This window comes from Phallusia mammillata, chromosome 4, assembly GCF_965637545.1.
Source record: "Phallusia mammillata chromosome 4, kaPhaMamm4.hap1.1, whole genome shotgun sequence".
Lineage (NCBI taxonomy): Eukaryota > Metazoa > Chordata > Ascidiacea > Phlebobranchia > Ascidiidae > Phallusia > Phallusia mammillata.
In genome coordinates this window covers 390,742-402,940 of record NC_137255.1, presented here as the reverse complement: position 1 = coordinate 402,940, position 12,199 = coordinate 390,742, and the positions used below count along the sequence as shown (strand labels likewise).

The 12,199-nt window shown below is 35.7% G+C and overlaps 1 protein-coding gene across 1 annotated transcript; it reads left to right on the top strand.

The window, feature by feature from the left end:
• Nucleotides 1-589: 589 nt before the first annotated feature.
• On the top strand, nucleotides 590-12,151 carry LOC145223075 (cyclin-dependent kinase 17-like). The gene is made up of 12 exons (XM_080089385.1): nucleotides 590-800; nucleotides 2,325-2,557; nucleotides 2,978-3,034; nucleotides 3,101-3,215; nucleotides 6,359-6,453; nucleotides 6,987-7,049; nucleotides 7,582-7,643; nucleotides 8,310-8,492; nucleotides 9,376-9,525; nucleotides 10,191-10,287; nucleotides 10,855-10,945; nucleotides 11,009-12,151. The coding sequence occupies exons 1-12, from the start codon at nucleotides 692-694 to the stop codon at nucleotides 11,113-11,115; spliced, it is 1,362 nt and encodes a 453-aa protein (XP_079945511.1). The 5' UTR covers nucleotides 590-691; the 3' UTR covers nucleotides 11,116-12,151.
• Nucleotides 12,152-12,199: the final 48 nt, after the last annotated feature.

Here is a 12,199-nt window from a genome sequence, read left to right as displayed (position 1 = left end):
CAAGTTTGAGAACCACTGGTTTATGTGATAAAAATGTAGTAGATCATTTGTGACAGAGAAGAGAAATGAACAATTCACAGGAAACTAAATTGAATATTTGATGCAAATTGTGTATTAATTCACATTGTGTTTAAAAAAATTCATCTGAGAAAAGAATCAATACTGTCCTTTACTATATACCACTCAATACATAGAGTTTTTGTATTTAACTACCCTTTATCATTTGCCTTATCGAAATTATTAAGTGTATGTTAAAACTGTGTGTTTCTTTAATTTGAGTGCATTCTTCAGTGCATCTTGCATTTTAAACCAAGAAATATTGGGAGTGTGCGAATTATTGATTGACGTCTTGGTGCTGTCAATTAGCTCATGTATCAACCCAATTAAAATAGATTAGTGAGGCAAGCTCACATAATTGTGTGTTCCACCCCAGTTACGCAATACAGGTGAACAAACATTTATATATATGTGCCACTGAGCAATTATGAAAGCATTTCAGATGCCAGAAGATTAGAGTGGTGCATTGGTATCATTGAAAAATATGTTGGACTGGTTAAAGTACGTTTGGGGAAAATGCAATTAATCTAAACTGATTGCTACTTTTTTAGTTTAATAGGAAAATTTTGTTTAGTAAATTTTGTAATGAATCAAAATGAATTGACAAAATAATTTTGAACACTGTAAGTGCAACATGAAGAAAATCAAACGTCGTTTGTCGCAGTCCATGAGACGTAGCAGGAGCAGTTTAGTGGACGATTCTATATCGGAACTCACGGAGCAAATGACAGTCAGCGAAAACGGTAAAAATGTTTGTGAAATGTCTTCTAAAATTTTGTTAAATGTGACTGAAAACTAACACAAAACCTTTGTGGGAAATATAATACTAAATACAAAACAAACAAGTAAAAAAAAAGAAAATCTTACTAAATAGTTTAATTTTATGTTTAAAACTAGGCATTTGTGGGAAATATAATACTAAATACAAAATAAACAAGTAAAAAAAAAGAAAATTTTACTAAATAGTTTAATTTTATGTTTAAAACTAGGCATTTGTGGGAAATATAATACTGAATACAAAATTCGACCAGATAACAAAAAGAAATATTACTGAAAAATATTATGTGTAATATATATCTTTCTGAAATATATAAAAAAATTATGTTTACAAACTTTTTAAATCATGTTTTTAAAATTCTTTGTGAACTGTATAATTAAGCCTTTTTGGAAAGTATAATACTGAATACAAAATAAACCAAATAAAAATGACCAAAATGTTACTGAAATCCATATACAGTATATTGTGTAAAATATATCTCACTGAAATAAAAAAAAAATTTTTCAAACTTTTCAATTCATGTTTTAAACATTCTTTGCACAACATTGTTGTAAAAAGTCATTGCATGGTTTGTTTTCAGACAGCACATTACAATGCTGGTTTTGTTTTCATAATCTCAATTGTTCTGAGTAATTTGATACCAGTCATAAGGAGAATTAAATTTAGAAACCATTGAAATAGTTTTCAAGAAACAATGTCCTATGGTTGTAATTAGGCCTGATTTTGTGCTTAATATGGATTGCATCTACAGATAAGTAATGATTTTAAGATAGTCTGTTTTGTCAATATTTTTTACCAACCAGTCAAAACATGTGGTGTTTCTATATTTATCAGTGAGGCGTTAAAAGTTATGTAATGCCAAGCAACATCTCTTGGTTTAGCAATATTTGAAATTAGGTGCCTAAACTGATCAACGAATAAACTGTTGCTGCCAGGTATAATGTATCAACACATTGTTAGCTCTTCCAGCAGTTTTTATTATAACAAGCTGACATTTCGATGTCTTACACGAGACACCTTCATCAGGGTAATGGCATAAATTGAAAACACAACATTCCACAATGTGACTATATATTTTTAGCTCTACCAGCAGTTTTTATTATAACATGCCGATGTTTCGATGTCCCATACGAGACACCTTCATCAGGGTAAAGACATAAATTGAAAACACAACATTCCGCAATGTGACTATATATTTTTAGCTCTACCAGCAGTTTTTATTATAATATGCCAACGTTTCGATGTCCCATACGAGACACCTTCATCAGGGTATATGACATAAATTCAAAACACAAAGTTGTTATAAAGCAAGAAGGAGGTGAAACACAAAAAAAGCGGTGGTGAAAAGTGCAGTACGCACCAATGGTCGAGTGATAACACCTAGCACAATAGTGTAAAAGCGACTGATAAGTTATCAGCATTAACTGGTCAATGCCCATCAATTTATTGCTATCTGGGTCAGAGTAACATCAGGTTTTCTGTTGGACAGGAATCGGTCACGAAAACAGCGGAATTGTTGGTATCGGTTCCGACGGGGAAGGAGAGAACGCCTCGTCGGACGAGCTCCATACACCGACAGTTATGATGCGGCATCTCAACCATCCGAAACTTAATAACAAGCGTCTGTCTCTCCCTGCAAACGTGCAGATTCCGAACCTTTTTCTTGCAAACTCGCCACCTGGTGATCAACGAATGACTCGGAGACTTCGAAGAGCTTCACTGGTATGTAACATCTGCTGAAAAAACTTTGTTGATAACTTTACTATGAATATTATGGTGATTCCCTGTATCTTGGGCTGGTGCTGTGTTACCAACTTCCAAACCAGTGAAACCAGTTGTTAAAAGTTTGTGTAAATAGTTTTGTGTCAATACTAGTGATGCACCGAACCCGCCTAAAAAGGTTCGGGCCGAAACCAAAACATAAAAAAATAGCGTATTCGGCTGAAATGTTTCGGCCAACCGAAACTTCGGTGCATCACTAGTCAATACCCTGGTTTGATTAAAATGAAATCAGGTAAATCAAAAACTGGTAAAAAAGAAAATGAACAACTTGTTAAAAAAACTGAAATTATTAGCCACATGTCAAACTTGCCATTAACCTTCAAAATCAAAAACTAATTTGCTTGTTTATTTATTTTACAGTCCGAGATCGGGTTTGGAAAGATCGAATCTTACGTGAAACTGGACAAATTAGGAGAGGTGAGTTTATTTCTTTGATCTTGGTTAATTGCAGCTCAAACTGACCTTTGACCCACTTGTTACCAGGGAACATATGCTACGGTGTACAAAGGTCGTAGCAAACTTACTGACAATCTCGTTGCGTTGAAAGAAATTCGACTGGAGCATGAAGAAGGAGCGCCCTGCACTGCAATACGGGAAGGTGGGAAAAATATGATTGTTTTCATTCATGGTTAACAGAGCTGAGCTGAAATGTGTATGTCTGTACATCTGCCAAGTCTATAGGGCAGTGATTCTTAAACTCGGCTTTCAGGGCCCATGCCGCTCCCACCAAACCTCAGAAAGCCACCAACGATTGCTATTTTAGCTTCCAAAGTAATAATCTTTAGTGATTTTCCCAAGGTTTTGTTTTTTGCGGCTTCCTACACACTTAAAAACTACCATTTGGCCCCCAAAATAAGAACCCCTGCTATAGGGTGTTTGTATTTTGGTAATATTGGTGACATGGTTTAACCCAGCAGATTCCACTAGGTTGGAGCAATCCCTGAAAGTTTTGCTCAGGAAAACACATGTGGTCAAGTTGGGATTAGAACTCACAACCTTGTGAACGCAATGCAGTTGCGCTTACCACTTGGCCATCTTGGATATGCATTTCTCTACATAAATTCACTTTTTAAGAATTGATTTTTTTCATATGCTGGGTAAAACTTATTAAAAGCTTCTGTAGCTCACTTTGATTAATATATTGTGCACGAGAGAATTTATTGGTTTGTATCTACTGTAATTTGGTGGTTGCATTTCTCTTATGGTTTTAAAGTATTGTCTAAAGTTTTATACAAGTTGCACAAGCAATGCGGCTGTCCCGTTAATGATTATTCTACTTCAGCAAATTAGCATGACATTGTGGGTTATATATACTTGTGTAACTGGCCCATTGTTAAACCCTTGTATTCCTAAGCACCACTTATATTTTGTGTGTTCTGATTTTATGGTTTGGATAAGGTGCATTACATGAAGCAGGTCAAAGAAGCAAATGCCATTTTGCATTCAAATTACAATATACATGAATAAATATCCACTTAAAACAAGTTTTTGTTGTTAGTTTATGGAGCAGTGAAAAGTCCATGCAACGTGTGTTTCCAGTTTGTGTAATTTTTAAGTTAACCCGTGCCATCAGTGACTGTTGGCTCACTGATTGGGTTCACTAGCACATGCTCAAGTATTGTTCAGTTTTGCATGTTTGGTTAATCATACAAATCTTTGTGCTGCAATTAGCAACATTATAACATAATGTTACTTGGCAAGGAAGTGTTTTTCTCCTAACTTGCACTATGTGTTGGTAGTGCATAAGCTGGCACCTTTCTAATGTTCTTACAAAAACACAGTAATTGTTGAGGCCTCGTCGTGCAACAAAGAGATTTTTATCTGCTGTCTGTTGTGCGGTCAAACCCATCCCAACTGAAATCAATAAGATTTCTTTTCACACTCACACATAACCTTCAACCATTGATAGCATTAGACCGATCTGAGGTGATCTAAATCGAGTTCTCCCTTGAGGTAACCATCGTACATTATCATCAATACAGAAAACATGTAATGGAATGTTAATAGTGATGTGGTCACGTTTAAACTGTGATGTAACTTATAATGGGTATATTTTTGTCTGTGTACATCTTTAAATAGAAGCAACATGGCTTTTCCTCTTACATACATTTACTTGTGCAAAGTAATGGTAAGGCAAAACAATAATGTGATGGAATATCAGAGTATTCTGCTTGGCTTGCTGTTCCTGTAATCTTTTTTTTACCTTCGATGAAATTTTATAACACCCATCTACATATATTTATATTTGTGTTGTTTATATTTGGAAAGAGATTAAATCTTGGAACAACATTATTTAATGGTTACAAGAGGACGATTGATTTTTTTTGATAACATTTTGCTTATAACCCAATGTTGATCAGTTAATGTGTTTTCTCTCCCTAAGCATGATTTACAAATCTACAGTAGCATTTATTGCCAGCAGGTTATTCAATGATCCAAAAAGTGAAAAACATGATAACTTTTTATGTGGATGTTTTTTAACTTGTGAGAGGGATTCTTTCTTCCTAGACCAGGGGTGCACAACCTTTTTGCTAAGACGGCCGCATCGCAGATTCTTATTTCACCAACGGCCGCCAATTACCTGCTTGTTTTTGTTTTTAAATTTATCATGTGAAAATAGGGCTTGTCCCACACATACATAAACCATTTAATGGCGTTCAAAAAGCCCGGATAATTTAAAACTTGATTCACAGATTGAGCTAAACAGTCTGACGACCAGTCTGAGTTAATTATGACGTCATAATCTATATTGTGATGCAAGAGGTGACTGTTTATTTGCATTGTTTGCACACAATAGGCGTATAGAAAGTGTGATGCACAGGGTCACTAGGCTGGCAATATTGTTTACAGTGTTACAAAATCTATATAATGCAGTTTGAAAGTCAAAATATTTAGCAAAAGAGGTTTTTACGTCACGGCCGCCAGTGCATATATTTTAATAAACATGTTCACGGCCGCACAAAATCGTCTACTCGGCCGCAGGTTGTGCACCCCTGTCCTAGACCTTATGTATGCAATAAAAACAACCACAGGTAGCAGATGTGGTTGTGCAGATGTGCCACCTGCTTCTGTGACTTAATAGGACCAGTGGTTACTGCACTAAAATTAACATATTTCTCCCAATCAATATCCATGAAAATTTTCTCTGATGTATTTTTAATTAAAAGGTTTTTGCGAACATTTATTTCGATATGACATTAGGTGTAAAGTATGTTATTGCCGATTCCCTTTTAAGCAACTGTTTATTGGTTACTACATTTTTGCAAAATTGTAGTTGACTGCATGTTATGTTGTTGGGGGAAAGTGCCGAAACATGCTGCATAATCCCCACTTCCCCTGTCATAAAAACATATTGTTGCTATTTTGTAATCAACTTGACACAAAACAGTTTATAAACCACAGTATGCCAGGCCCATTTGAAGGCATTGTACCAAATCAAGCCAACCAATTTCCATGTGGCAAGGCATAGGCTAGGAAAGTGTAGCCTGCGGTGGGATTCGAACCCACAACAGGAGCCTTTCTGGGACTCGAGCTCTACCAGAACCCGCCGAAAGTCGAATCACAACACCATTGCCTGTCTTGTATGACAACTCCTTCAATGGGCCTCGCTTTTATGATTTATAAATGAGTGTGCCGTGATCGCTGGTCTGCATGAACGCTTTAGAGCTGACCCCAGCATGTGTTTATGCACCTGTCCCTAGCAAATAGTTTATTGGTTTAACGTTTTTAATTTTTGTGCAGTGTCACTTTTGAAGGACTTGAAACAAGCGAACATCGTGACTCTCCACGATATCGTCCACACCGAGAAATCTCTCACTCTTGTGTTCGAATATTTGGTCAGTTTCAACTTTATTGCCATAAAACATAATTTTGAACAAAACGTTGAAAAAATCAGATTTTTCAGCTAAATGTGTTTGTTAATCCATATTAAATCATGTGACGTTTGAAAAATTAAAACCCACTCTTTCAACAAGTACGACTGTGCGTTTGTTGATTCTTTGTAATGTAATGTGCAGTTTTTCAGTTCAAAAAATATAAATGCTGGCATTGGTTGTTATGTACACTTAAACTACAATCTGCTCAAATATTTTATGTTGCAGTGATAAATAACTAATCATGGTTTAATTTGGTGACTAAGTTTTAAAGTGCGCTGTTATTCACCAATGATTTCATAAAATAATCTGGCAATGTTTCAGACCAGTGCATTGAAATTGAGCAATTGTACACAAAAAAAATTTAATTTAAAAGTTTACTGTTTTATTGAGTAAAAAAAATAATACCTGAAAATATTTGCTTAACTTGCCGCAAAAGTTTTTCATTACAAGTTGATTAAATTTTATTGACCAACAAACGTTTGTTTGTTTTGTAGGACCGTGATTTGAAACAATACATGGACAACTGTGGAAATATTCTGAGTATGCAAAACGTTAGGGTGAGTGTTTGTGCTTTGTCAGATAAATTTGTGCATTAATTTCGACCAACAAGATCAGATACTTTGTGTGGTTGGTTAAATGACTCAGCAAGATTACTAATTGCTTGCAAGCAACATTTTTGTACAGTCATCATTTTTATTTTTACAGTCATCAGTTTTTAAACAATCTTTGTGCAAATTGCATAGTTTATGTTTGTGAGTTATTTTAAAGGCCACAGGATCTGTAACTCTCAGCAGAATATACATAACTTGCATTATGACCATTTGCTGTTTGTGGCATTACCTGGTTAAATTGAGCTTAACCAATTTCACAGCTCGATATATTATGTGAATTTACAAAATATATTATTGCTGAAAACTTGTTTAATTTTACCCAAATTATTCAAAAATTAAGCAGTTTTGCCCTAGATTTTCTAGCTTTAAGTGTTTGTAAAACTTTTTTACTCAAATTATCCAAAATTTGAAATTGTATTTGTCTTGGCATAATTTTTGTGGCTACATGTTTTCATAAAACTTTATTTTCTTGTTGCAGTTATTCCTGTTCCAACTTCTGCGAGGGATCTCGTATTGTCACAAGCGACGAGTTTTGCACAGGTAAAAATATCCCGGGCTTTCCAACTGAATGTCAGTTCTCCATACATTTGTTGACATTGGAGCTTGTAAATCATGTTAGAGAGGCCTCACTCCCCTCTGTTGCTAATTAACTAATCCTCCTTAAATAACTTTGCTGACAAATGGATAAAAGCAGTTTTTTGAATACTTAATAATGTAGATTAATAATGAGCAGTTACTGTTGATCTTAAATATATTGTTGAAATTTTGAACACTATATATAGATCTGTTCATAAGTTTAATCATGAAAACAACGGCCTAAATAGACATAAAAAGTGACATGCTTTATTGTTTAAACGTTTCGGCAAATGCCCATGCCATCATCAGTGGTATGAAGGGCCACAGCAATTACACTCGTTTATAACCACAGTCAAATAAAAGATTAATGAAAAGGTGTTTGAATGATAATGCATGCCACTTTTTACATCTATTCGGGCAGTTATTTTCAACCAATAAATATTGTTTAAATGTTTACTACAAATTCAATTTAATTTATACTTTTTAGCAGATAGAAATATAAACACTACATATGATAGCAAATATTAATTTCTATGGAGAGTTTTTATAACATGCTTTTAATGGTAACCACATCACCATGTCCTTAACAAATACCCATACTGCTGTGTTTAAGTTTTTAAATATTTGCAGAGATTTAAAGCCACAGAATTTGTTGATCAACGACAAGGGAGAATTAAAGCTGGCTGACTTTGGTCTGGCTCGAGCAAAATCCGTTCCCACAAAGACTTACTCGAATGAGGTGGTTACGCTGTGGTACCGACCACCGGATGTCCTCCTCGGGTCGACTGAATACAATTCGTCCATCGATATGTGGTCAGTATGCAACTTGTATAGTTATTTATAATTGGTCACACGATGGGGTTACTATCTGGCAAAATGTCAAGCACAGTTTATTGTGATATTTTGCACTTAATAGTAAACATAACTACCAGAGTACTTGTGTATATAGAAAACATTATGCAGATGTTTTAGCAATCTCTGTTGTCATCATCAGTGCAGGTTGAAACCTGTTGGAATGTCTGCATGATGTATTCTATATACAGCAGTACCTTGGCAGTAATGTTTATGATTAAATTACTTTTCAAGTCCATGTATAATGTTCATTATTGCACTGAAATTTATAAAAATTAGATTATTGTGTTGCTAATATCAAAATGTTGAAGTAAGGTATAAAAAATCACTCGCTTCTAGTAAAATTAAGAGAACGATAGCCGATATATTCGTTCTGTTGGTTGTTAGGAGAAAGGTTTTATTCTGGATTTCAAGCATTCCTTAGTTTGAATGAACTTTCTGTGTAGCCAAATAATAAAATATTCATGAAGTAAATTTCTTTTGCGTGTTGAAGTTGATTAAACCGTGCCCGTGTTTTAGTATTTCCAAATTAGTGAAATACAAAAACTGTGATGTGGTTAAATAAACGTTGCCCAATTCCTAACCTTAAAAGTAATAGGGTTTTTCCATAAATGTTGGGAAGAACTGATTGTCAAATGTGATTTTGAAACAACCAGTGTAACTTTAAACCATTTCTGAGCAAGATTAGTAAGATTTACCCAAAACCTTGAATGGACATTTTAACATGTTGTTGTACATTGGTTATGCTGCTAAAGATAATTAACATAATTAACATTATGTGTTTCCTAGATTCTACAGCCTAGTTTTTTGTTATTTTTTACATATTCTTTCTTGATTATTTCAGGGGTATTGGATGTATATTTTACGAGATGGCGACCGGACGACCTCTCTTCCCGGGTTCCACCGTCGCAGACCAACTTCAGTTAATATTTAAAACCCTCGGAACTCCCACCGAGGAATCGTGGAAAGGTGTTTCCCAACTTCCAAGCTACAGGTTCGAGAATCTTTGTTGTAAAACTCCTCAAGTTTTTGCTGACAATCATAGAATGGTGTTTTGTATAACTAAGCTTATGTTACAAATCCGTTGCACTAATGCCCATTCATAAGTAAGGTCTTCAAAAAGTTTGTGTCCGGCACTAAGTGTACATTTTGATAACAAGAAAGTTTATTGGGAAAGAACAATTCTCAAATTCTGTGGCAATTTTTCATGTCACTGTTGCATCAAGTTTGACGATTTCAGGTGTGGTCCAAAAAGTTTAAGAAACATAACTAATTTAAGCTAATTTTTTGGTTTGGAGCAAATTTAAGTAAATTATTGTTCAAACCTTTTGAAGTCTAATTGCAGATGCATCATGTTTCATATGGAATATAAATTTGGTTGATTGAATATTGTGTTTAGTTGCACCAAGACCATGCACCACAAGTTTACTATTTGTCTAAATCTACTTAGTTTGCAGAAAATATTGTATGTATGATTAACTGTGTTCATATGTGGTTAGCCCTGCGATTTGTTTGTTTGACTATCATGACTGCTTCATGGAAAATCTATAATTGAGACATCTTGTTCATACATAGATTTATTACAATATCCTGAATGAAACCTGATCGAAAATTGTTGTGTTGTGCACCTGCTTGTTAACATACGATTGTTCCATGCAGCACACACGCCACCAGATTATACCCGGGTGAAACTTACAGAAGTATCGCTCCGAGACTGGAACAAGATGGACTCGACCTTGTTTCGAAACTCCTGGAGGTAAAACTAAACTGGCTGTTAGTTTAAATGTTTCTGTGGATGACGTTTGCTGTTTTAATGAAACTCACAGAAAAATGTTATTTACTAAACTTTACTTAACCAAAATTAGTCAAGTTACAAATTTGATGTTTTGGTCTCTCGTATGGTGGACGCTAGGGATGGGATAAAACTGCAAATGTTCTGTTTGGTCCAACACCGAGCATCTCACGTTAATGCTTGTTGTTGGGTAGAGCACGCTCTGTGCATTTTGACGTCACAAACATTCTCAATTTCACCCTTGTTTTGTAGCTTGCCAATCACCAGCGGTGTACTTTGCTGTACAGGTCCACAACTACGCTTTCAACCACTCTTTAACGCATTAAACAGTCGTTTTTTGTTCTTGGATAACCTTTCAAACACTGGTTTCGTATACAGGGCATGAATAAGCAAATTTAATGCTCGGGTCAGTTTGTGCAACTGCTCGGCCGAGCACCGATCATCAAAAACAACAGTGCTCGGTACCGAGTACTCGGGTTCTGGCTCGCACTCACTTACGCCACCCAGTGTCAGTTATGATTTTTATTCCAGTACAACCCGAAGGAAAGAGCCGAAGCCCACGATTGTCTCCGACACGATTTCTTCAAAGTTCTCGGACCAAACGTTCACAAATTGCCCGACAGTAAGTTCTTCCATTTCCATTATTCCTATACTTGTGACGTAACAAGCATCGATTGTTCTCTAGCGACCTCAATTTTCACTCTACCTGGAATTGATCTCATCAAAAATCCGGGAAGCCGTACATATCACCATGGTAACCAGAATCGTCGACGTCAATCGATGTTGTTTTGATGACGTCATAACTTATATTGTGATGTCACAGCGGTGGTGACGTAGCAAAACTGCCCGGGGACGAAATCAGAGTATTTCAATTTTTTGCACACCCAACAACGTCACACAACTAGCTGTATGACGTAATAGAGTCTTATTATGACGTGCACTGTGTCATGGATGTGGGGAAAACCCTAAACTTGTGCCATCAAATGCCTTTATATGATTTCTATGTGAAATGATGAATTTGTCCCCGAAAACTGATGGCATTGCGCGATTTATGTAGCAGCACTAGTAAGTTATTGTTATCATAGAAGTTTCTGTAACTCTTCGTGTTGTTGAAACAAACGGTCGGAGGAACCAGAGTTGCAAGTCGGGTCGGATTTTCGGGATTGGGTTTGTTCAAAAAAGCGGGGTTGATTCGGGCCTGACTTTACACTCTGTGTCAGAATTTTATTTTATTTTTTTGATGAATTTAAGCAGCTAAGTAGCCATGTTGCTGGACCTGACCTAATGTCAAAGAGCCCTAAAACGCCTTGTTCAAGACCAATTGTCTATTGTGTTGGTTGTCTTGGTCTTTCCCGAGGCTTTAATGTATAGGCATGTCAATTAAACTTAAGGGCCTAAACGGGCTTCTCAAAAACGATTCGGGTTCCGGGCCTGTTTACAGCTCTGGTGGGAACATCAGGGCAGAATTTATTTCAACAAACTCTTTTTTGTGTCTCGTCAACTTTTTTTGAGTTACTGAACATCATCAAACCTTTTTTTCTCATAAATTTTAGTTCAAAATTTCTGCTTTTTGCCTTTTTGTTGCGGATTTTTTTTTCTACTTCAAGTTTAAGCGTAATTTCGCCGCTAGCAGCACTAGAGAGCAACAAATGACGTATCTTTGTTTTTATTCTTTGCGCACGTGCGATTATCGCCAATTCTTTGTTGCATCACACTGTCCTATTTGTGACGTATTGTCCGCTTTTTGTTCTGTAACAATCGTTTCACGCATGGTGCAAGAATTCTTTTTATTGCGTCACTTTAGATTGTAATTAAATTCGAAATTTCACGAATTCGTTCTTTTTTCGCTCAAAGCAGATTTTATTTGGTTTCAAAC